At 34.7% G+C, this 26,436-nt stretch overlaps 1 protein-coding gene across 3 annotated transcripts in view; it reads left to right on the top strand.

Moving 5' to 3' along the window:
* NLGN4X (neuroligin 4 X-linked) overlaps window positions 1–26,436 on the top strand; it is a 171,883-nt gene that overhangs the window by 88,812 nt on the left and 56,635 nt on the right. For 2 of the 3 annotated variants that reach the window (XM_050333855.1, XM_050333856.1), the window contains exons 4-5: window positions 7,187–7,246; window positions 10,672–10,824. In XM_050333855.1, coding sequence (XP_050189812.1) covers window positions 7,187–7,246; window positions 10,672–10,824 — 213 coding nt within the window. The remainder of the gene's footprint in view (window positions 1–7,186; window positions 7,247–10,671; window positions 10,825–26,436) is intronic. The other variant, XM_050333857.1, reaches the window with a different exon arrangement.

Genomic DNA, 26,436 nt, shown 5'->3' with positions numbered 1-26,436 from the left:
TTTATGGAAGAGTACAGTCACTCTAGGTGCCAATTCGTATATTCTATTGCCCTGTATTAACTTGTTGGAAGATTTAAAGCATATGAAACTGAGTGATAGACTGATTTAATGCACTAATTGTTATCCAGAAAAGCTCTTTGTGGGAAGCACATAATTTAGGGAATGGAGTAATCATTATTTCTTTCTTTATTTGGATAGAACAGTGTATGGCATACTGCCATTTGTAAAATATCATCCCACTTTCATTGTACATGCAGCAGTTAATGCACAGAGAGATGCCTTTTTTTTTTTCTGAGAAAAAAGGTTTGTGTAATCATGTAATTGAAAACTATAGGCAACATAGAATACACAGTTGAGGTAATATAAGAATTCCATATTTTTTATGAAATCCCTTTTGCAACCTCAGAATTTTTCTTTTTCAATAGATTGTTTTATTGGTTCTCTAAAACTATTTGAAAAAGATTGTGAAACAGCATTTTCTTTTTGGTTTAATCCTCACTAATGCATGGAACACAAAACTCTGTAGGGATTTCTGCTTCATTTTCCTACAGTCCATCCAATTTTGAATATCACAGAAAACTGTCCTTTAATTCTCTTTTCTTGAAAAGAAACATTTCTTGGCTATGTAACAATATCTATGTGTTTGCTCTGGAATTCCAGCAGTTTTGTGTGCGTGTTGCAACTGCAGTAATTAAGAATGTAAATTCAATTATGTAGCATGTTTCTTAGTTAAATTGTTGCTGCCCTACAGAGCCATCAGTAGCAACCCAAAAGGTTTTGTTTGTTGTTGTTAATGATATTAGAATAATAGTTACTATAATCATGTGTCTTCTGCTATTCACTGATTATACAGGAATTAAACCAAAGCTAAACAAATTTCATTCAGGCAAATTTAAGTAAATTTCTGAGCTATCATTGACTTTCACATTGAAAACTACCTAGAACATTAGGAATCTAAGTCTTCATATTATTTTTAGGAGAGAGATGGAAGGCATCTAATTTACGATAAGGACTGCACCGAAATCATTGAATATGGCTGTTTGCTGTAGTTATGCACACTGTTGACAGATTATAATTTCATTTTAACACCTTTATGGGAAGGGAGTGACAGAGAATTAAACTGTATTCTTTCTGGAAGCCTATTAGCCATCTAGAGCTTTTTCATGTACGTATATGTGTATATATTTGCACATATGTATACAACCACACACATCTACACACTCATGTTGCAATTTTTAAGTAAATAGTTAAGAATTAATGGTTATTTAATCTAAATAATATGTATATATTTTTCTTTCTCCAATAAATGAACAGGCTTCTAAACAACAGGTGTATAAATAATAAATATGTTGCCCTTCTTTGTGATCTTTCCTAATGCAGGGGATCCACAGCCAACTTCTAAGTCAGTTTAACAAGTAATTCTCAACAATCATTTTCCTTCACTTCTGTTTCAAATGTCAAATGTCTCATTTGATCTTTCTTCAGCTGCCAAATTAGAACTTCTTGGAACCTTCTGCAAAGGTAGCTGGAGAGCCTTGGTCATAGCCATGAGCCAAGTACAGTGTTATGACAGCCAAACTCACACTGACAGACCCCTTTTAGTGGACATGAAATTACTTAAGGCTTGTGCCCTAAGTGAGACTCAAAGTGAAGCTATCCCACCAGCCCTGGGAGAAATGCAGAAAGGAAAGTACAATTCAGCTTTCCTAATGCTCCCTCAAGACCATAATGAACTTCTGACTTGACCTGATTGTAAAATTGTAATAGTTCTCATGGGATGGGGAAACAAGAGCTTTAGAGTTCTGTTGAAATGACTGCATAAATAAGACGTATCAGTGAGAGAATGACTATTGAATTCTGTATTAATCTGGTCTGAGCTGGAAATTTCCAGAAGGTTAAGCATGCTCTATGTGAGACTGAGAGGTCATACAACTAATAATGTGCTGTGTGATTTCTGAAAACGGAGCCCTTTTCCAAAACTAAATGGGGTCAAAAGGTATACTATGTGACAGATGGAGCAATTGCATATAAAATGCAAAGAAATGGCATCAGCTTAAGCAGTAGTGGATGATTTTTTTGCTGCCATTAGAGGCTTCAGAGTGAATACCTAATATGCAAGTGCTGGTAAACTGCATGCATGGGACCTTTCTGTATTACTTATATATGATACATATTATCCGAATGGAGGAAGATGTAGCATAAATTGTGAATACATCTGGGACAACTTGCAACCCCAGAAAATCTGTGTCTGAATGAGATTTTTATTCATTATCCAGAGGAAATGCGAGCCAAAGGACATGCTTACAGCAGGGTGACTTCTTCATTTGTGATATTTATGCATGACATTGAGAATGTGTCTGGAAATACAAGGTAGCTGTATATCCATAGATGAATGAAATCAACTACTTTTTAATTGTTTATTAATACATGGATCAGTATTTCGAAATTAAAAACTTTTAAAGAGAGATGTTTGCTGAATTAATGTTTGCAACTGCATTGCTCATAGATCTTAAGGAGGAAAAAAGTAGCCCATATGAGGGGCTACTTCTTCATTGAGATCATGCTGACTGGCACCATTTTCAAAGTGGGTCATATATGTCTGAGTTATTCTGTATCTGTACTATCACGATATGTATATAGATATAGATATGTAGATAAATACACACAAACACACACACACATGAAAAAAGAAGCAGTTTCTGGCAGGCAAAAATCCTTCACAAATGAGGTTTGACAGAGTTCAGCAAGGCATGGCACCCTGCTTTTTTCACTCAGCAGTGAATGGAATTGTAGGACAAATGAAAAGAGGTCACCTGGCCTTTAATATACATGTTTTGAAGGCACATATTTTTCTAGTTGTCATTAACAGTAAGACCTTTTTCTAAAACAGGAACCATTTATACAAATGTATTCTTCAGGAGAGCTGTGATATCTACCACATACTAAATGTATGTGGTTACATAGTTCCTAGGCTTGACTGTTTGGAAAATTATTTTCCATCCTATTTATATTTTAATTTTTTTTCTTTGTTACTTTTCAGTGTCGTGAAAATTGAAACACAAACCTTACAAACCAAGAACTCCACTTAAACACTGAGTTGGTCAGTAGAGAATTCTTGAGGAATTCAATCTTAAGTGCACAAGTTAACTCCTGCTATCTGCCCTGCTCCCTGCTCTACTGCTGGTTCCTGGGTTGCTGTTAAAATTTACTGTCCATGTTTCATGTGGGATGAATAAGTAAACGTTTCTTAGGCTGGAAAAGGGCCAAATCCTATAATACATTGATATTTGCTTGGTGTATGGGAACCCAAGGCTAAAATTGTTCTTTCTGTGATTTGGGATAAGGGGGATATGTGATGTTGGGAAAAAAATTGCCCCAACCCTGAACACTCTCCTAAAGAAGACCCAAAGCAGACAGAACTGTTGATCTGTGAGACAAGCAGTTGTTGCAGCAGAGAATTCTTCTGACCCATGAGAAATTCTGAGTTACATTCCCACTCACTCCCCTAGATTACTGCCCAGAGGTGCAACCTTAAGCTAACCATAGAGGCATAGCAAGTCTTTTTTTTGCTCTTATGACAGGGATTACTATCTTCTTACAGAAGTTTCAGGACAAATGAATTGGCATTTTTAATAAAAAACACAACATGGTTGCAAAATTCAAATTTTTCCTCTCTGTATGAGGTACTGTGTTTCTGGAATCTTATATTTTTGAAAGATCCCTATAATTTTTCCAAACAATGCTCCTGAGTATCTCACATGGTTTTGGAGCCACTGAAATAATTCCAAGAATAGCACTTCTGTTCTTCTCAGGCAGTTTCAATACCAAACCAAGTTTTCATTACCCACATGGCTTATATCAGCAATAGTGTGGCCAGCAGGACAGGGATAGTGATTATCCCTCCACACTTGGCACTGGTGAGGCCACACCTCAAATCCTGTGTTCAGTTTTGGGCCCCTCACTTCCAGAAGGATGTTGAGGTGCTGGAGAGTGTCCAGAAAAGGGCAACAAAGCTGGTGAAGGGTCTGAAGGACAAGTCTGATGAGGAGCTGCTGGGGGAGCTGGGATTGTTTAGCCTGGGAAAAAGGAGGCTCAGGGGAGACCTTATTGATCTCTACAACTCCCTGAAAGGAGTCTGTCACAAGCTGGGGGTCAGTCTCTTTTTCCAAGATAGAAGGCATAGGGTGAGAGGAAATGACCTCAAGTTTCACCAGGGGAGATTTGATTGGATATTAGGAAAAATTTCTTAGTAGAAAGGATGGTCTGACATTGGAACAATCTGGCCAAGGAAGTTGTTAAGTCACCATCTGTGGAGGTATTTAAAAGACATGTAGATGTGGCACTTGGGGGCACAGTTGGGCTTGATGATCTTGTCTTTTCCAGGCTTAATGATTATATGATGCTATGACTACTACCCACAGTATGAAAAAAATCCAGAGTGGTAGGAGCACAGAAACCCAGTTTGAGAATGCACTGATGTAATTCATTTTATCAGGTCTCAAAATGAATATAAAACCCGCTCAAACCCAAGAATTTAGTTATAAAAGTGCATTCCAGTTGCCAATAGACAAATAAAAGATTTTTTTCACAACATGTAGGAGAAACAACGTTACAATTCACATTGTAATTAAATACAAGTTATATTAAGTTGTCCTGAAAGTTGTTTACTCCATGATATATTCAAGCTTCAAAAAAAAAAAAAAAAGTTTCAAATATTGCAGATAACCTTAAGTCACTTACCATATTTTGTGATATTTGTGTATCATCACATTTACTAGCATGGTGTGATGATGACATTTTCTAAATTCTCATTACACTTTTTTTGTTCTTTCAGAAGTACACTGAACCAGAGTCACTTCAGGAAGTACATTAGAGAGAAAATCCTTGCAATATGATACTGATTCGTGTACTGAAGATTTGGAGGGGAGATAGTACCCAAACTAAAATGTTTTGGGACACAGCTACTTCTTTCACTCAAAAATACTTGAAATAGGGATTACAGTCCTAATAATTAAACGTACAGCTCTTTTTCTACAGGATTACATTGATTTTGATAGTTTTTAATTCATAGGAATGATATGAGGAAGTTGATTTTATATTTGGCATATGATAATATTTTTTTTTAATCAAACAATTAGAAGAATATCTCCCTGAGGGAACTAAGATCAAAATGCATGTGCTTTCAAACTTGTGTCTAGATGTATTTAATGGCTATGAATAATTATTTTAAATTAATATTTTATACGAATAAAAGTAGTTTAAGGACAATCTATGGATGGAATACTTAGTTTACTTAATTACAAAATTAATTTTATTTTGGTAGCACCTGAGGAAGTATTCAACCTTCACTGGGCTGTAACTGCTTTGAAACAGTATTTAATAAAAGGACAAAACTTGGATGGTGACTGAGATTTAGAGCCTGTGTCCAACACTTCTGAAAGTAATTATAGTTTAGAGAACACCTATATTTCATTGACAGTGATATTTTGCATATTTAATTATGTATGAATTTATATAATGAATGCAGCTGTTTACTACATACACAGTATCTTGTGTACAGCTGCATTGAAGATGCAGACTATGTGGAGACAGAGTATCAGTCACTGCTTTTCACATTGTGACTCACTAATCATTATCGCTGCCTATATAGTGGCAGTATTTCCAGAAAATGCCTATAGAAAACCTGTGTTCTTTCTGTATCAAGAGGACAAGCAAACCAGTATACAGAACCCAAAACTGTAATTATTAACAAATCTTAAGTACTTCAGTAACAACTAAAGACATTCTGACTTACAATCATGGACTAAGCTTTACTTGTACTCTTGAATTCTGAGGGATATATATATAGTTAAATAGTAGAATTGAAATAGTAGAATAAAAGGCAGTAATAAAATAATTATTTTAGCTAAATATGGCGTATCTCTGACATATTTAGACTTCATACATAAAAAAGTAATTAAACTATGCTGTTCTTTATCAGTACTTAAAAACACACGTAAAAATTAAGGCAATTCAAGAAAATAATGGTTAGAGTGGCGACTTAGACCATTTTATTTCTTTTGTAGCCATATACAATTTCTAAGCTAAATTATAAATTGAGCTTCCTATTCATGTTTCACTCATCAAGTAACCATTTACATTACAGAGAAGTAAGTAGAATGTTGGGTGCAAGGATAGCTTGGTGTCTTTTTTTTTTTTATTAGTTAGAAGAAAGAAACATTGCCCAGTGAGAGGGATAGTGAAAACTATTTTTATTTCCTCTTCCTCCCATAAGAGCAGGCTATGACATGTATGAACAGAAGTGTTTACGTGTGTGAGTGCCTGTATGTGTGTCTGTGTGTCTGTATGAGTGCGTGTGCATGTATGCACCTCAAAAATATTTCAAGAAAACATATTGAATACAAATTAAAATATATTATTTACTAAATCTTTTAATAAATAAGGACAAATTCTTTATCATGGTAAGTAACTGCTTTCAGTTAATTTCTAGTTTTTCCTAAGAGCGTGAAATATGGTATAGCATGAATCAAGGCTGGTTTTGGACTGGTTTCAAGTCCTAGTTTCGTGTCTGAGATAGACTCAACTTTGCTTCACTCTTGTTTACAGTCTGTTGTTTTAAATATCTTTTTGCTTGTATAAGAAACAAAATTGAATTTTAAGGAGGTCTTTGTGGTTTGTCTGTGTAAGACTCAATGATGATTTTATTTGCATTGGTTCCATGAAAAATTCAGGTTGTGGCTAATTAATAAATCTTAATGAGGATGAATAAAATATTAAGTCATTGAAGATGGTAACTGAAGGAATTATTTCTTCCAGATTATGGAACAGAGTAAAACAAATTGCATTTCTTGTGTAAAAAAAATTATTTGGTGATTTTTTTAATATACTTTTTTGGTTTATATTCTTTTTTAATAGCACGTTAATTTTGTTTTTTGCAGAAATCACTTTTAACTGAAGTACTGCATTGTCACAGAATATGATACATTTTTTCAAATATTTTCAATTTGTTCTTCTTGACATTTTATGTTTATGTGCACTTTGCATCTATTTTGTTTTTCAATTTCAAATGTAACAGATTTTGACATTTTTGTTACATTTTTTTGTACTATTGGTTTTTAATTTTTGAGAACCTGCTGGTTTTGAATTCTCTTTTTTCCCTTTATTCTCCTCCTCACTATGATCCCAGGAGCCAACACAAAGAAAAGCGCAGATGATATAACCAGTAATGATCGTGGTGAAGATGAAGGTATTTTTTGTTTTTTCAAAGCCTGACCCTGATGCATGAACATAAACTTTTCAATTTTTGTTATAATAATAATAATAATTATTGTTATTGTTATTGCTGTTATTTCAACATGATTTTTAGTCCCTCATTTGCAGAAGCTCACCTCAGTGTGCTTCTTTGTTTTCTTCTTTAGAATTTACTTTCATTATTTTTCTTTTTAAAATTGAAATTAGCCTATAGATGACTGCCGCTCCTCTGTGACATAGGTGTAAAGTTTATTCCTAAATATGTGTGAAGTGAGTAACATAAGTGTTATTTAAAACCACATACTTTTCCCCCTCTATTCTTTCTTAGGTTGGGAAAATGGAATTTTAAAACATGCATGTGGTCTTTTCCCTCCTACACGTTTTGTAAATTCACTTGTTTGAAATTCATGAAAAAACTCACATAAATCCTTCCTTTCACTTTCACTGTTTCCCCAGTGCACATGCTGTACATTGATGCAGTTGAATTGTGCTTTGTCTTTGCTATTTTAATTTACTTATTTATTTCTTTTTTCTCACAGGATGTGGTTTTTTTCAGGACACAAAAATAAAGGAAGCTGTTGATGTTGCTTTATTGTTTTTTTCCTGTAATCAGCTAGCCTCTGAGACACATTCGTTCTGACTCTGACCACATTCCCACTGAAATCAGTAACAATCATTTTCATTGACTTCTTTCAAAGTTGGATTGGATTCCCTGAAAGGAAATGTTAAAAGTTCACAGTGAAGTAGCCCTGAAAAGTTTTAGAAGGAAATACTTTTTTCCCTGACTTGACACAGCAAATCTATTTAAAATGAACCAAAATAGAAAGAAGTCATGAAATCTTCCTCTATTCTCACCCTTCCTTTTCATTGCAGTTACACTGACAATTTATTTTACTTCATATGTATATACCAAATTAGGGGGAAAAAAATAAATTAAATGAGAAAATAACAACTCTGGGTTTGAAGCAATGTGTTTCTAAATCCTCTCATGCTTGGACTATCCAAGGTGTTATTCCATGTCTTTTTTTCCTGTTTTCTTGTATGTGACATCAGCTCAAATAACTTCAAAATATATATCCTCTCTGTTTCCTTATAATCCTACACACTGCAGTGAGGATACTATCACCTCTTTTCCAGGGAGTTCAGCTCGATTTTAGCAACTCTATCCACATAGAAAATACCATAATAGAAATCTCAGATCTTTGATTCACACTGGTTGCCTTCTACTGTACCACCTTCATTGCTGAATTACACTGTTTATTATAACACAAAAATGCTGTGCAGAGTACTTTAAAATGACTCTGTTATTTTCTGATTATCACCTTCCTGTTTCTGTGCAACCTGTGCTTTTGTCAGATGATGGTATTATCATTTCTATACCAAATTCAGAAGTTAGTTTTAAAGCAAAGGACAAATAACAAGCAAAACCAAAATTGCTTAAAAAACCTAAAAACAAGTATTAGATTATGAACACATTATTCAGACTTCTTTAGAAAATGTTAGGGTTTCATGATTAACAAGGGTATTCATTTCAGATCTAAGCACATAAAGCATGGAGCTAATTTCCTTTATGCTGAAGCTAATCATATTCTTGTTGAAGGGGAAGAGGAAGCCTCCAATTGACTTTGGCAGCGAAAGGTTCAACCCTTAGATAGAACTGTGTAATGAGGAAGGCTGACATACAACAAGTCATGCCATGAGACCTGGGTGGGGAGAGAAGGGAAAAGTAATTCAGTAACACAAGTAATTGTGTTAAATGAGGGCTTGGTTGTGCCTTTGGAGAAGAAGCACTTTTACTTACTTTGCTGAGAATAAAAAAAAATGCATCCGCTAGAATACACCTCACTGCTTTATATGATCTGTTTAATGGCTGCATTACTTTTGTAGTCACAGGAATTAAAAAGATCTTATCACAAAAACTTTTGTTCTGTTGTTCAAGTGCAATGTCTAAAACACAACATGTTAAGTATGTATCTTTTCATGCAAATGAGGCAAATATGACAAGCCTTAAATTTGTGTGCGTTGGAGGCTGGACATAGGTTCCTGCACCCAGCTGGAAATTTTTGATATTTAAGGTAGTGCAAACACATGAGTAAAAAAAAGCGAGACATAGGAATTTGACCAATCAAAATTTCCCTTTAAATATACTCAAATTAGTTCCACATACACAAAACATTAAATACCTGGTACCTGATTGCTGATCGCATTTTTTGTGCCTCTAAGTATTTCATAATAAACCTGGGGGAAAGAAAGAGTTTTGGGAGGTTTTCAAACCCAAGTCCTTATCTTCTAGATATTTAGCTCAGCTTTTTTGTTGTCCATTTCCCTTCACTCTTCAGTATATGACTATCTCACCCAAAAGAGAACACTGCTTTTCCTTTTTTTTTTCCAAATCCTGATTGAATAATCAGAGGTTTTGACTTTTCTTGTATGTTTTGCTGTATACTTGAAAGAAGTGCTCTGATTCCATGCAGATACACTGAATTATTTGCAAAATGTTTGCATACCTAATGGCAGATTGCTAAATTGCTCTCTACTTTATAAAGGAGCTTAGCCCTTGTTCCCACTGTTTTTGTAGAGAACATCAGTTCCTAATCTAAGTGTCCTGAATCATCTCTGGCATCAGGAGCCATTTATCTGGTCCTAAATGTACTCCAAATCATTGATTAGTGCTTTCTTTTAGGAATAAAGACCCAACTGTTTACCTGTTTGAAAGTAGTCAGGAATAGTTTTGCACATACAAAAGATCAGCAATACCATTAATTTAAGGATTTTCGTTGAGGTTTAGTTACCATGTCAAGGAAAAGTACTACACAAAAGTCATGGTCTGATTTAAATACAAAAAAAATCTGGACCATGAATTCACATAAATCCTCTCTATTAACTCCTAGGTTGTTTGAAAGAAGGAACAGTCCACTATGTTTCCTTCTATCAGAACTATTTGATTTTGTGATATTATCTTTAACTGAACTATTGGGAATATAGTTTCAACAGTTATGTCCAAGTGAGGAATGGCAAAGTATGGATCGTTACCGTAAGTTCATTATTGGATGCACAGATATTTCTAAATTGGCATATACTTGAATCAGAATATTCTAAAAAAGAAGATTATTCCATAATTTGATTTTTCTTTTTAGGCTTTGAGGCGTTTACATTCAAATTGAATTTCTTGTAATTCTGAAGGCATTTCAAGTGTTCTGAGAACATTTCAGAGGAAATAATATTTGAAATTTGAAATTATAAATACTAGGCTTGTAGGATGATCCTGAACTGGGTAAGCTAGCTGATTAAAATACTGGTGATGACATTGAAACCACAGGAAATATTTAAGACTATTTTTAGCACTGTTATAAATTGCTAATGCCATCTTCCTTATGTTTTTATTACTTTATTGTGTTTTCCTTACTTGAACTTTTTCAGACATTCATGATCAGAACAGCAAGAAACCTGTTATGGTCTACATCCATGGTGGATCTTACATGGAGGGTACTGGCAATATGATTGATGGCAGCATTCTCGCAAGTTATGGAAATGTCATTGTTATCACTATCAATTACAGGCTGGGAGTTTTAGGTAAGTGATTCTTTTCTTCATAGAAATGTTTGCATAGAAATATTTGATTGCTGAATTTTTCTATTGATCAATCAGAGGCCCTTGGGTCAGTTTCAATTTAAAAGAAGACCATTCTTGCTGATGGATTTTGAATTCTGTCCAATATTTTATGAAAACTGGGCTAGACTACATTCTTTTTGACAGCTACCTTCCCCTTAGACAGAAATGACTGGAAATGTGTAATGTTTTGAGAACTGGTATCTTTTTCTTATTAATATCATCCAGATTCTGTGTAAAAAGAAAAAAACGGGAAGAAAATTAATCAACAATGAGTACTCATCAGTTTCAAAACAGTAGGCAACGATAGGAAGAGGGAAAATGTTACTATATAGCTTCATTTATTATTTTCGTGTGCAAATTGGTTTTTAGAGCAGAGGTAGAGGTAGTACAGAAGAGAAAGGCTATATACCCTGATGCAATTTATGGTGCAAGTAATAGGCAATTGAGGGGTTTCAAGGAGTGCTGTGAAATTATCTTCCTAAATATAAGGAACTCCATAATTATGAATTATAATATTGAGAGAAATTAATACTTCCGTCTTTCAAACAGAAAAAAAAGCTTCATCTTCTTGACATAAATATTCCTCTGTCACCATTAGACTGAATAACAAAATAACCTTAGATCCATGACAATTGATCAAAAATCTTTTCTACCTTCTCTGTATTTCCAATTTCTGCATGTTAGCATGTACAAAACTTTTGTCTAAATTAAGGTTTATTTATCTATTGAAGTTCTACTTTTACATAGAAAAATAAAAAAAAAATTGCAGATAAAACCAGACATTAGATATATATATTAATCTTAATGAAAAAGCTTAATAGTTTGTATAGAATAGCATATGGACTGCTCAAATGCTCATATTTCTGGTATTTTAGATACGCAAGGTAAGGTATAGTAATCTAGTTTGTGTGGCTTTTAGAAGGATTTTTGATCTTGTGTTTCTCAATAGCAAAGCTGATCTGTAGTCTTGTCATGTACTGTTTTGGAACACAGGGAACTTCTTTTGCTGAGTTGTCTGTTCATGTCCTTAATGCATTTAAGAACTTTATAGTTCATCAGAGTACTGAGAATTTTTTTTCTTGTCCCTGATTTTGACTCTTCTTCAAATACAAAAGAGCATTTTTTTTCAATGATGGAAACAGATTTAAATATAAAGCCACAATTATAATGAGATATTTTGGTATATTTATTAATGCAATCTTGGTGCTCAGAGAAAATAAAAAAAGATAAAAAAGTAAGAACTCAAGACACAAAAAAATTAATTGTTGTTTTTGTTGTTGTTGTCAAACAAACTGTATACTCAGGAACTTGTTAGTAGTTATTTATCTGTCAAAAAGGTTATTTAATGGATCTCTTTAAAGATTTTCTCTTGGTTTCTTAAAACTAACGTTGTTGAAGGATACAAATGATTATAAGTGGTTTAAAATGTTTCCTTGTCCAGCTGTCTCTCATAAATCTAAAGGAAAAGGTGTAATATTTGCATTGGTGAACTGCTATTTTATGTACTTATATTGAAAACAAAATAATAGAAAGAATCAGAATGCTATATTTTTTGTATTGTGGTATTCAGGAAAAAAGGCACAATACAGAGGCATTCATATGAGAAACTGAAATATAATAATCATCGGGATTTTAAATGGATTAGGAAAAATACAGTGCTATATTTGGCATTAAATATTGCTTCTCAGCAGTGGCAAATGTAACTTTCAAGACTGTGAAATTTATTCTTTATTACAAAGGTCTATGTTTGACTCAGAAAAACTAAGGTATTCGGAATATGTGTATAGCACTTAAAAAAACAGAGGAATTGTGTTTTATGAGCATATTTAGGCTTTCTCTTCCTGTATGAAATGTAAATGGGATCACTGAGAACTCCCTAGATTCTACCTCAACATTGGAAGATGGTAGGTGAATTTCATGTATTTTTGACTTGTTTCAAAGATAAAAGAAAAAGAAAGAGAAAACACAATTTTCTTCAGATAAACAACGATGTACAAAACAAATAGGATTATTCATAAGACTTAAAAAAAGTAGTATAATTATTATGACATAGAGTTTGAAGATTAACAGTATTGTATCCTTTTCTTGTAGTCTGGATTACTGAAGGTTATATTTCCATAGATCTTGTGTGTTTCAATTGCATTTGATTTGTAAGTTTATACATGAGATCAAGTTCCAACCTGTTGTTAATGACAGAGATGTATAATTCTGTCACTATTATCTCATCCTGTGATGAAGGAATAAGCACTGAATTGATCAAATGCATATCTCTAGGAAAATTATCACTTGAATGGACGTGAATTCTGAATGCTATACTCTCCATAAATGTTAGTTCTGTTCTTGAGGCACATTAAATTATTTTTCTTTCAGTCTATGTGGTGTCATTAACAGCAGTAGATACAAAAAATATTAGGACTGCATAGATAATCACTGGATGATGTTAGACAGACAAATTATAGAAGCATAGAATGTTTTGGATTGGAAGGGATCTTCCAAGACAATATAGTCCAACTCCACTGCCATAGGAAGGGACATCTGCTACTACATCAGGTTGCTCAAAACTCCAACCTGACCTTGAACACTTCCAGTGATGGGGCATCCACAGCTTTTCTGGGCAACCTGTTCCAGTGTCTCCCCACCTTCATCACAAAAGATTTCTTTTGACCCTTGTCCTGCCACTGTAAATCTTGGTTAAAAGTGTCTCCATCTTTCTTATAAGCACCCTTTGTGTATTGAAAGGCCCTAATTGAACAGTCCTGATTCAGAAGTATAACTTCCATAAGGATCCTTTCCATGATCTTATTGGGCATGAAGGTGAAGCTGACTGATCAGTAGTTCCCAGGGTCATCCTAATACCATTTTTGAAAACAGGTGTAATGTCTCCTCAATCACTGGGGCCTTCCCCTATTTCCCATGTTTTTTCAAATATAGTGGAAATTGGCTTAGTGACTACATCTGTTGTTTCCCTCAAGACCCTGGGATGCATTTTATTGGGTCCCGTGGACTTCTTTATAGTCAGGTTCCTCACTGATCTACAATGGGAAGGCCTTAATTCCCGTAGTCTCTACGTGAAGGTTCAGGGATTTGACAGATGTAGGAAGAACAATTACCAGTGAAAACTAAGGGGTAAAATATTTTTTAGTACCTCAGTCTTTTCCACAGCATTTTTCACTAGTTCTCCTCTCTTATTTATTGCAAGGAGTACATCTTTCTTTTTTGAGCAACATGCTGTTCTGAGTACCATGGACTGTAGAAGCCCTTCTTGTCATTCTTCATGTTCCTCACCAAATTCAGCTCCAACTGTGCATTAGTTTTTCTGATCCCGTCCCTACACCTGGACAGCATCTTTATCTTCTTCCTAGGATATAGAAAATACAGACATCCTAGTCAGTAAAAAAGCTTTTTTTTTTTTTTTTTTTTACTTTTTTTATGTAGCTGTAACATGGTGACATGCAGGGTTATAGAACATTTTAACTGAATTATAGACACAAATATCTTTATCTCAATCTTTTCTTCTTGCATCCAGCTAAAATATAGCTCTTTCAGATTTTGCACTGAACAATGTTTATCTGTAATTCCAGCATACTCCCCCTCTTAGAGGACTGCAGAGCTGCTCTGGGAATAATTTCCTCATCTCTCTCTCTCTCTGTTCAAGTAGCACCATGACAAAACAGCAGACAACTGTACTGAAGGCTTCTGAACCTTTAAATTATCTACCTCTTTCCTTTGAATTAAGTACTTCTAGAATTTTCTGAGATTTCTAGATCCCCAAGAATGCATGCAGCAATAATCTGGGTTGTTGTTATTTAGAAGGCTTTATTTTCCCTTTAAGTTTACGTTTAGCAAAATGCATTCCATGGGTAAGCTCCTTTTGGGAAAATAAATTAGAAATATTTAGCTTTTTCTTCTACTTAGTCTAGTGGTCACTGTTAAAAAAGTGGAATGCTGCAGTGCTGTGTTTAATTACTTGTGCACTTCAAGGTTTGTGAGGATCCTACCTCTGCCCAGCTGAGCAGTTTCTGTTCCTACTCATACCTCACCACAATGGGGACTGAAGATTCTGCTGGAACTAGAGGAAATTGTTAAATTGTCCCAGTGCAAGTATCTATATCTTGAAACATTCAATTCTCTAACACACAGAAGTTTAAATCCAACTGTCTTACCAACCCACACCACATGATTTGAGCACTGTGTATGATGACAGTATTTTTTTATAAGTTATTCAACAGTTGAGTTGAATTTTCAAAATTCCCAAGCTATTTAGAGAGTTATTTTACAGAAGTAATAAAAATTCATCAGAGTGGTTGGATTAGGCAAAACAGGTATCCTAATTCAAAGTAGGTTCTAATATTATAAAAAGTGGGGTGTTTTGAATGATGTGGCTCAGTCTAGATACTGCTCAGTTCCTCTTCAGTATCTACATTCTTATTCTTCATGGATATTCTTTAAGAAGTAACAACATCTTTCCACCATAGCTATAAACACTGGTTTAGTGCCTTTTTCAGGATTATGTTGGCAGGAAAAATACAAAAGAGGGATTAATGTTTAGTATTGTTTTACAGTGACATGGCCTGGATCATCTGCATCATAGTGAGACTTCAATATGCTGTTTCCCTGTTTAGCTTGTGTAATGGTAAAAATTAAATCTGACAACTCGCCCTCATGCAAAAAACCCTGAAAAACAAAACCAAAACAAAACCTCAAAACAATAAAATCGAAGTCCCAAAGCCCTAGCACAGTTTTTTTATGCAGTTAAATTTAATCATGGTGTTACACACTTTGAAGAAAAAATATGTAAGCAATCTCAAAACGTTACCATATTCAAAGATGATCTTGTGTGAGCTATTAAAGACAAAACCAGAGATGATTTCTAGAAATATGAATCAGGCATTTGCAAGCCAGAGTCTTATTACAGAAAAAATGGAAAGACAAAACCTAAGATGAATTCTAGAAATATGGATGAGGTATTTTGAAAGCTGGAGTTAAATGAAACTTCTACTGCAGTAAAATGAGAGACATACTCAGATTTCAAAATTGTAAAATTGACTTAGCATTTCCAAGACTCCTGCAATTTAACATTTTCTTCCTCTTACAATTCCAAATCATGTAGATAAGGATAGACTATCTCTCATTTATCTTTCTTTTTGGCAACAGGTACCCATTTTAAGTACTCTCTCTGCAAAGGCTGGACTTCCTTTTAGCAGAAATTATATACACATGCAATTATAGCTCTTTATAAGTAACCATATTAGTTGCTGCAATATAAATCAAGAGTTCAATTTACAAGGAGGCTCCAAACTTCAAGTTACTGAGAACCCCAGCTTTTTTTGTTTTACTGAGTACCTGGTTTGCAAATTAAATCACTGAAACAGTTTATGTTGTTAATGAACTGCTTATGATTTGACTGACCATTATAGTTCCCTTCCAACTGAGCTACATTCAGTTCTATTCTATTCTATTCTAGTCTAGTCTAGTCTAGTCTAGTCTAGTCTATTCAGCAGTAATCAAATCAGGCAAGCAGTATATGACCTCATGAGCCAGATTTTTTGATTTTGGCAGTGTACAATACTCTACAATACATTGAATTTTATCTTCAATAGCCTAATTATTGTACAGAATTACTCTGCATTTTAAATTTTGATGTGTAGGTATTCATTCCCTTTGTGCCTCTGGACAGCTCTCCTCTACCTCCACTAGATTTCCACAGGAAGCTTAGAGGTGATCTGGTAGTAAAGGCCAGAAGTAGTACAACATGGGAAGGACCCAGGAGTTGGAGTGTGCTGAGTAAATCACAGTTCCATGCTTACACAAGAAAGGAGGTTTATTTAAGCTCATTAAGCTTATTATGACTATTTGCATTGTTGAAGCCAATACAAACTTCACTCCAATGTCTCACCTACCTCTAAGCTTCATGCAGCTTTTCTGGTGAGTTTTGTCCCTGGCCTGTCTTCTTAACTGGCTAATAATTGTGTTAGCTAATGTCAGGTTACATAGCTGACTTTCTAGTTCAATTTAACTCCTAACTTCCCAGAAATGACACCTGTTACTCCCATTGATATCAACCTGTTTTTCTAGACATTGGAATTATGATCTTTGATGATTAAATTTATTTTTTATAAATCTTATATTTTTCTCTTATTTTAAATCTCTTATTAAGTCACAGAACTTGTATTTGTGCAAATACACCTCATAGACTTTAACCGTATCCCATTGGATTTGGACTGTCATGTCACTACATCTTCCATTTCAAGCATCAGAAGCAATGTGTGCATTCATAGAGTTTCTAAAATCAGGTATAGTCCTTTTATTGAGTGAGCACGTGGTAGTGCTGTGATTGTGTCTTACAACCACAAATGCACCTACCAGCTTGTTCTGCACTCATGTGGCTTATTTTTGCAGCGTCTGAAGTTGTGTGACTTCTATGTAATTTGGTAATCGAGGGCAAGTATGGGCATTCTTGAAATGTAATTGTTGAATTTAGCAAGAAACTTTTGACAGAGAGTTCCTCTTACCAAAATGCAACAAAATCTGCTTCCTCCAGGTTTGATGGATTGACGTGATTGACTAAGCTAATAAAGTGTGGTCTCATAAAATAATTTTAATCATAGTCTATATAGTAGAACAAAAAGTACAAGAAAACGTAAAGTATGGGAAAAGGATATAATTTTTAGGTAATTCACTGAGTTTTGGCAATTCACTGAGTACATGGATGCTTGTACATCACTCTGAACATACATTCTTTAAGAAAGATTTATAAACTAAAATTTATAATACATTCTTTTCACAAGTTTGTACCTACTGTATGTGAAAGAATTAAAGGTCTGTGTTTTGAAATTATGTACTCGTGCTAGGTTTTGGCAGTGTGAGAAGAGTGTCCTGATTTAATGAACGTATTCATAAATTAGGAGTATCTGTTTCTTGTTCTGTCTCTTTTTGAGACAACTTCTTTCATTGTTTTTCAAACATGGATAGAGTACCTGAACTTTAAATGGACAACAGTGAGGGCTTCTATATCTTTTTAATAAATATGGGAAGAACACCCAATCAGGTGTTGATCCTTCAAAAAAACAGTCTGATCTTATGCATTAGCTACTTCCAAAGAAACAATCAAATGCACAAAATGCCTCATGTATTGATATAAATGTGTTACGTGCAGTTTTGAAAATGCGATAAAGTTATTTAGAGTCTTACAAACCAAAAAGCTATTTTTCAAAACATTCTGTAAGGTTGCCTGTAACAACAAATGACAGTAAAAATATTTAAAATGCTGGTGTAGTAATTATAACTTGTTCAAATTTCTGTAACTCTTTCAAAACTCACAGACATTTAGACTCATTTTTGTGAGGTATATTTTGATGGAATTGAAAGTTTACTTGATAAGATTTTTTAACATGAATTGTTGTCACATTGACTGAATTCTGTTTACATGGTATACTTTTGTATACATAATCCATAAAATATTTTGGTAATTCTATAATTAATCAGTTTATACAAAAGGCATGGTTTTATAAAATGTAATTTTTTTCCGAATATTATGTAATGTTGAACCTATTTCCTATTTTTATGGGGCATTCACAATTTCTCTGAGCAAATCTATTCCTATCCTTCACAACCCTCTGAGTAAAGAATTTCTTCCTAACATCTAATCTAAATGGCCTCCTTCATGGCCTCCCTCTGGAGGTACTTGGGCAGGTCTACATCGTTACTGTGCTGGGGACTCCAGAGCTGAACACAATACTCCAGGTGGGGTCTTGCAAGAGTAGAGTAGAGTGGCAGAATCACCTCCCTTGACCTGTTGATTGCAGCTCTCTTAATTATCTTTCTGCATTCAATGAGTTCTTCTCCCAGTCTGCATTCATGTCTGGGATTGTCCCGACCCAGATGGAGCACCTTGCACTTGGGCTTGCTGAACCTCATTGTGTTCACATGAGTTCTAAAGCTCTTTATAAGTGTTATCTTGAATATTGCCCATAATGTCCATCTTTCACTTAGTTATTTTCTTTTAAAAATTTGGTATGCTATAGATAAATTCTCTTGTCAGCTTGCATCAAAAGGATTTTATTCACTGAAATCTGAAACTTTATGCTTGACTTTATGTCGTTCAAAAGACGTTGAAAGTTTTAGCATGTCGTTATATAACATTAGATAATTTAGATTATCCATCTGAAATGCAATGATGATATAGTGATAGTACATACATTGTTTATATTGAGCTTATATGGAAAAAAGAACTGTGGATGAAGTTCAAGTGCACTGAGGTCAACAAAAAATTTACTGTTCAACTCAAATGGATCAAGATTTAAATGTACTTAATCCCTGTATTTCATAAGAAGCCACCAACCTGATACTCTGTGTTTAAAAAGAGTTTTTTATGATTTTCTCAGAAGTGCATCATACAATCATAAATTCATATAATACTGGACGGGACCCACAAGGATCATCATAGTCTAACTCCTGGGCCTTCACAGGACACCCCAAGAATCACATCATGTACCTGAGAGTGTTGTCCAAACACTTCTTGAACTCTGTCAGGCTTGGTGTTGTGACCACTTCCCTGGGGAGCCTGTTCCAGTGCCCAACCTTCCTCTGGGTGAATAATCTTTTCTAATATACAACCTAAACAGCTTCATGTAATTCCCTACCTACTTAGTATATCTTCAAATCCTGCATCCAAGTCCTTTATGAAGATGTTGAAGAATACTGGGCCTAAGATGGAGCCCTGCAGAGCCCCACTAGTGATGTAACCCCATTTACTATAACCCTTTGCACCTGACCCATGAGGCAGTTGCTCACTCATAACACGAGATGTTTATTCAGCTGTCCAGAAAGATACTGGGAAGGACATGCTTTTAATACTGTTATAAAGATCCTTACTGACTAAAATAAATGCATGTTAAGTCTTTCATTTTTTTGGGAAATCCTCCATAATTGCAGGGGGTCGCAGTATTTTATACAGAAATTAGAAAAAAAAAAAGTGAAGTGTAACTTAATCTAATCATCCTTTGGAAATGAGCCTGTTAACATAATCAGAATGGCAAAAGTGTGTGTGAGGTAGCTGGTAAATGTCATATACTGCTCACAAGGAGGCAGGGGAGCATCATGCAGAGGTTCATAGAGTTAAAAGTTGTATGATTGCACCAGCTAATTATATGTACTCTTGGAAGGATAGCACAAAACAAATTCATTTTTTCCTAAATTATTTCAGACCTCCCATGTAATTCCTTGCAATCACAGACTGACAGACTGAAGGATCAAAATATGTTTACTGCTTTACAATACCTGTTCATACAGTATATGAATATGCAGTATACAGAGCTAAAAATATACTTCCAGTGTGATTTGGGGGTTTCCACTTGAGAACAGACAATTATTTTTTTTACTTTAATAGCTCCAAAAGCCTCTGTAATGTATCTGAGAGTATTGAATGAATAAAGCTTTTCTAGTGATGGATGTAAAGTGCGTTCTTCAATAGATATCTGCAGGTAAAGTTTAGCAGCTGAGAAAGGCCATCCATTTTCATCTTTTCACTCCTACTTTCTAATTGAAAATTATTATTTCCATTTAGAGAACCAAAATAATGTGTTCTTTTGGCTTTCATTAGTGCCAAGTCTCCTGCCATAGCTCTGGTTCATTTAAAACTTACATTGATTAGGAGAATGCCTAGCAGTACAGGATGTAATAAAATTACTGTTCAGAAATTGGGAAGAAAAGAACCAGTTTCAGAATTTTCCATTTTTTTTCTCCGTATTTCTCAGTCTGTGGATTGTATTATGTATTTTGCCTAAAAAGAAGTACTCCCACTTTGGGATCTGGGAAGGGGTAAAATAAATACTTATACTTCTGCAGAATTTAAAAGAAGAGAATAAAACCAGAAGAAACATAAGTTTCCTCACTGATGCCATTGTAATTTGCATAAAGTCAGATCTTAGACATCTAAAGAAAATCAAAACCAATCTCTTTAAGTATAATGAATAAATTTGTGTTTTCATTTCTGCTAGAAATGTAAAATCAATGTTTAACATTAAAGTATGTAACTATTTTTGAACAATATCATAAGTATGATTTTTCATATTTCGTTTGTGTTACATGTAAAAGAAATAATGTCTGATTGTAAATATTTGTGCTCTGTGAAAATATTTTTACATTTTAATAGCACGTAGGTACCTAACCTCCCTTTTGTCTCTGTTATACTACCATCAATAGTGAGTTTCTATCTAATAACTGAGTTTCTATCAAAAGATATTTCAGGCAAGTAAAAAAGTAACAAATAATGGATTGCTTTACACAGGTGACCTAGTCCATAACCAAGTACCACACTTAGACTAATTAATCATGAAAAAAATTTCATGCCCATGTACTTTCAGTGTGATTGCATTAGTCTCTAGGAAGGTATAATCAGTGAAACTCTTCTTCTGTTGAGAATCTTTTAGGGAGAAATATTGCCATTAAAGCTTTATGCCTTTGATACAGATGGTTTAGTTACTGTAAACTTCTAGGAGATTTGACTGTAAAGCTTCTTAACTTGTGTATCATTTTCCTTTTACCAAAGAAATATCAACAGAATTCCTGTTTCTTGGACAGAGGGGAAAAAAAACAGCAACCAAAAAAATCTCAGTCTCTATCTGCTGTTATTATTTTACTGTAGAAAGTAGGAGGAATCAAACACACATTCTGCCCCAGATTCTTAATTGTTTTTAATCAAGGACTTGGATTAGTCCTTGATAAAAATACAAGGAATTCAATTCTGAATATCCTTGAATAAAGGGTAGCTTACAGATGTTGCACTCCCAAAATAGAAGAGAGAACAAGCTATGACTCATAAGGTCCTAATTTCATCTTTACTTTTCCCTTGCTCTTGGGAGAAATTATATTGCTTCAATTGATGACTTCTCAAAGAAGAAAAAGATTTCTCTCTTCTTCTAACATGTATTATGGTTGACAAATAGGGCAAAGCTGTTTTTTTCGTAGTAGTAGAGTGACAGGAGGTTAATTGCTTTTCTCCATACAACCACAGCCAGGATCTCTGTTCCAATTTACATCATAAAGTCTCTTAGGACAAAACCATCTTTCTGATGGTTGGTTATCCAATGCAATGGCTGCTCATGTCTGTGACTGCACCTTCTGTTCATGGCACAGAAATTATTAAAAGTATGAAGAAAAAAGAGCTTCCCTTCTGTTGTATATGAGATTAGAGCTGTCAGAGTATCATCAGATTGGCACCAACAGATCCAGGAACTTTGGAATGGTTTTGCCTTCACACTTCATAATGAAGGCACAATACAACTTCCACCTTGAAATGTGCCTGCTCAGAGCTCATGGCTCTTTGTATCTCATGTAAATGCACAGTTTTCACTCAACACTTTTTATTTCAGAAATGGTCTCATCTTCATTTGCAAATGCTGTAAATCTGTTTTTAAAAAAGAGCATTTTAATCACTTACCTGAGTGCATGGAAGTTTCTCCTGTTTTTCAGAAGAGGAGAATTTAAACAGGGCCTTTGTGAAAAACCTGTGGACTCTCATTTATTCGAGCCCTGTCACCATCTTTGTTGCCTTCCTCTAGACAAATTCAAGGACCTTGACATTCCTCTTAAATCATGGGGCCCAGAACAATACAGTACTCAAGGTGAGGCCACACCAATGCTGAATATAGAGGGATAACTGTCCCTTCCAAATACTATCCCACCCTGGGATGTGGTTTTCTCTCTTGGCTGCCTTGGCATCCTGCTGACTCCTACAGAGCCTACTGTCAACCAGCACCCCCAGATCTCCTTCTGGAGGGCTGCTCTCCAGCTGCTCCTCTCCCAGTATATACCTGAGGTTTTTCCTGTGATTCTAGTCAAGGCTCATTTGAAATGCAAACTAATTTTACTGACATGTTTGTGTTCCTACTGAAGCCAGATAGTCATGCCTGTGGCTGATTGGAGAATAAAATCTAACTAGTCTCCTACTTTTCTATGAGTGTTGCTGATTTCTTTAATCTTTTAGGCACCTTTAAAAAATCTAAAAAATAATAAAAAGTTATTTAATAAAAATCTATCTCCGTAAGCGATATTTTTATTAAAACTCAATATTTTACCCCCCTTCTGACCTTCACAGAGGATATTAACATGGACAAAATTTATGAGAAAATATTCCAGAGATTTCATTCAAATGCAATCTTCTGACAGAGAAACTTTATAGTGAAGAAAAAATACATTGTGCACGCCTGCTAAAATAACATAGAGCTTGAATTATTGTTTCCTCTTCCTAACTGTATTCAGTATATTCAATAACTGATGGGACAAATTTTTCTCACATTTATGATGAAGTCCTCCTGCTGTTTAAATCAATAGGACTTTTACCTTTCAATTTAAGACATCCAGTTTTCACCTTCAGATTGCTTTCCTTAAAAGGCAACATCTTCTCTTATTGCAGAGAAGGTCTTCCTTTTATTTTAGTAACTTGACTCCTGTCATTTGCAAAGATCATAACAGGAAGCAAATCATTCCAACAAAGGAGTATCTCAGTCTGGTAATCAGTTACCTATATAGCTGAATTATCAAGGACAAATTGCCTGCATCTTTGCAACTGTCGAAAGGTGGTACCTAAAAGAAGACAAAGTTCCCATATCTGGAAACACCTTCTATGTCATTTCAATGAAGAAAATTTACATTTAGAAACATAAAAAGATCAGTCACCACAGAACTTCTAAGTTGGTGGCATTTTACCCTTTCCACATTTTTTTTTTCTGAAGGCAGTACTCAGAATGCATGACTTTCATATACCCTGCTGAGAGAAATTAAATTGATGTCTTAGGGAAATGAATCATCTATGCAATTTTCTATTTATAAGAAGAAGTAAATAGAAGGCAGGATCAGAAAAATCATATAGTCATAGATTCATAGAATGACCTGGGTTGGAAAGGACCTTAAAGATCATCTAGTTCCAATCTTCCTGCCACAGGCAGGGACACCTTTCACAAGACCAGGTTGCTCAGAGCCCCATCCAACCTGGCCTTGAACACTGCCAGGAATGGGAAATCCACAGCTTCTCTGGGAAACATGTTTCAGTGCCTTATTCTTCAAGACAAAAAAGTCTTTAAAGAAGTTTATTTAAACCAAACTGTTGAGCTTTGTTCATCACTTGGGAGCTTAGGAATCAGAGTACATCAACTTAGATAAAAGTGTCCATTAACTGAGCTTCCTCACAGAGAAATATATGTACTCACATTTAAACTGAGCAGAAGCAGTGAAATACCAGGAGGCAATAACTTTGTAGACACTCAGAAGATAGTGGTGAATTCAAGCATACAAGTGTCATTCTGTGAGTGCTAGGCTAGTACATTCTCTAATAACAATGACCACTTTGAAACAGCTGCTCTAGAAACCTTCTGCATCATCAACATTAGAAGTATGGACAAAATTAATTCCATTAAAAAAAAATTTTTTTTTCAGTAGGTTGTCATGGTTTAGCCCCAACCATCAATCAAACCTCACACAGCCACTCACTCACATCCCCACCAATAAGATCAGGCATAGAATCGGATGGGTAAAAGCTGGAAAACTTGCGGGTTGAAATAAAGATAGTGTAATAGGGAAAGCACAGCCCACTCACACAAGCAAAGCAAAACAAGGGATTAAGTCACTGCTTGCCATGGGCAGGCAGGTGTTCAGCCAAGTCTGGGAGAGCAGGGCCTCATCATGCACAATGGTGCCTTGGGAAGACAAACACCATCACTCCAAATGTCCCCAACTTCCTCTTTCTTCCATCCACTTTAAATACTGAGCATGATGTCATAGAGCATGGAATATCCATTTGGCCAGTTTGGGTCTGTGTCTCCTCCCAGCCTCCCATGCACCCCAAACTTCCTTGCCAGTGTGGCAGTATGAAAAGCAGAAAAAGCCTTGGCTTTGTGCAAGCCCTGCTCAGCAATACCAGAAACATCTCTGTATTATAAACCCTGTGCTCAGCACAAATCTTAAACGTGACCCCATACCAGCCACTGTGAAAAAAATTAAGTCTACCTCATGCAAAACCAGTACATATGTTTATTCTAGTTTTAATTAAAGGATCAACATGTATCTCTTTCTGCCATATAGGATTATTTTAAACTACAGGAAACTAGTTTAAGAGGTTTTAAATTTCTGTCAAGCAAAGAAAATACTTTCTTTTACTTCAATACAAATGGAATTTTTTTAATCTTTCTATGCCTTTCCCCTTTCCTGTTCAGTTACTAAATAGAAAATTAAGTATTTGCTTGAACCCACACAGTTTATTTTTCAAATTATTATGGATAAAACTGGTGCTTATCTGAATCTGGGAAATTTGTTTATAAAATCAGTAAGAAATGTGCAAGTATTGCCCCTTTTAAATAATAAGCCTGCATTATTTTAAATGGTCATACATTTTTTAATTAAGAAAATCCAGGTTTTTGAGAAAATTGCAGGTAATTTTAATTAATATTATGTAATTTCTTAATGAATATCCTGTGATATATATAAAAATTAAATTACTGTAGGAAAATATGGACTACTTAAAAAGTACCTAACTTTGTAAGATCACTTGTGAGCCTAAATTGTAATACCTTTTATATCTTTATCTTTCAGAATGGTTTAGTATTGTTAAGAAGATTGTATGGTTTGCAGATACACTGATTATTAAAATACTGGCCTTTAAATATGATGGTTCTAACAGTGAAAACAAGAGAGAAGCAGTGAAGAACCTATTGAGTAGAATGTTAATTTCTTCCTATGCAAATTTCACACTTCTTTTTTTCAGTTTTACAGAGTTCACTAATATTGGCTACACTCAAAATAAGGTCAAACATTTCTAAGAGCAGCTGTTACAAGAAATTCCTTCTTGTATGGACGTTTCCCTGGGGCACTGACTCTTTTCTGTCCTATAAAATAGGAGATTTCCTGATTAAAGTAGCACTTGAAATATTGAAGCATTTAACACTAGTGCTGAAGATAACAATTTTTTATCTTTTAAGACCAAGAAATTACTGTACGCCAGAAAGTATTCCCTCTTTGGAATCAAACGAAAATATGAGGACTTAAGGAACATATTTAACACTATTTACAGTTTAGCTTAGGGAAGAAAAAAAACCGCAACTGATTCCACCATTCTGCCATGTAAGAGTGAGGTCTCGTGTAAAACCATAGTTTCTGATTCTTGATTCTTTCAACAAAGAATAATTGGGGATTTTTTGTTTGTTCAGTTTTTTGTTGGGTTTTTTTGTGAGTTTTTTTGTTTTGTTTTTTTTTGTTTGTTTGTGTTTTTTATTATTATTTTGGGGGGTGGTTTGTTTTGTTTGGGGTTTTTTGGTTGGTTGGTTTTTGGTTGTTGTTGTTATATGTAGCTTTAATTAGAAGTTATAGCTTGGTCATGACTTTGTCTGGAAATTTCAGACTGTATGAAGTTCTTGCTGACTTTGAAACATCTGTAACAATCTTTGACCACTTAATTTTTCCTTCTCTCATTTTCCTTTTAATGATAGAGTAGGATATAGGATGGTGATCTGGAAGTACTTACCTTCAACTGGGATGAGTAAATCAGAGGTGAAGTTCCTTCCTTTAACCTGTTCCAGCAAA

Source organism: Myiozetetes cayanensis, unplaced genomic scaffold (assembly GCF_022539395.1).
Source record: "Myiozetetes cayanensis isolate MyiCay16 unplaced genomic scaffold, myiCay2020 scf5-8, whole genome shotgun sequence".
In the NCBI taxonomy this organism is placed as follows: Eukaryota; Metazoa; Chordata; class Aves; order Passeriformes; family Tyrannidae; genus Myiozetetes; species Myiozetetes cayanensis.
Note: the sequence above shows the minus strand (reverse complement) of the source record. Positions and strands in the feature narration are given on the sequence as shown.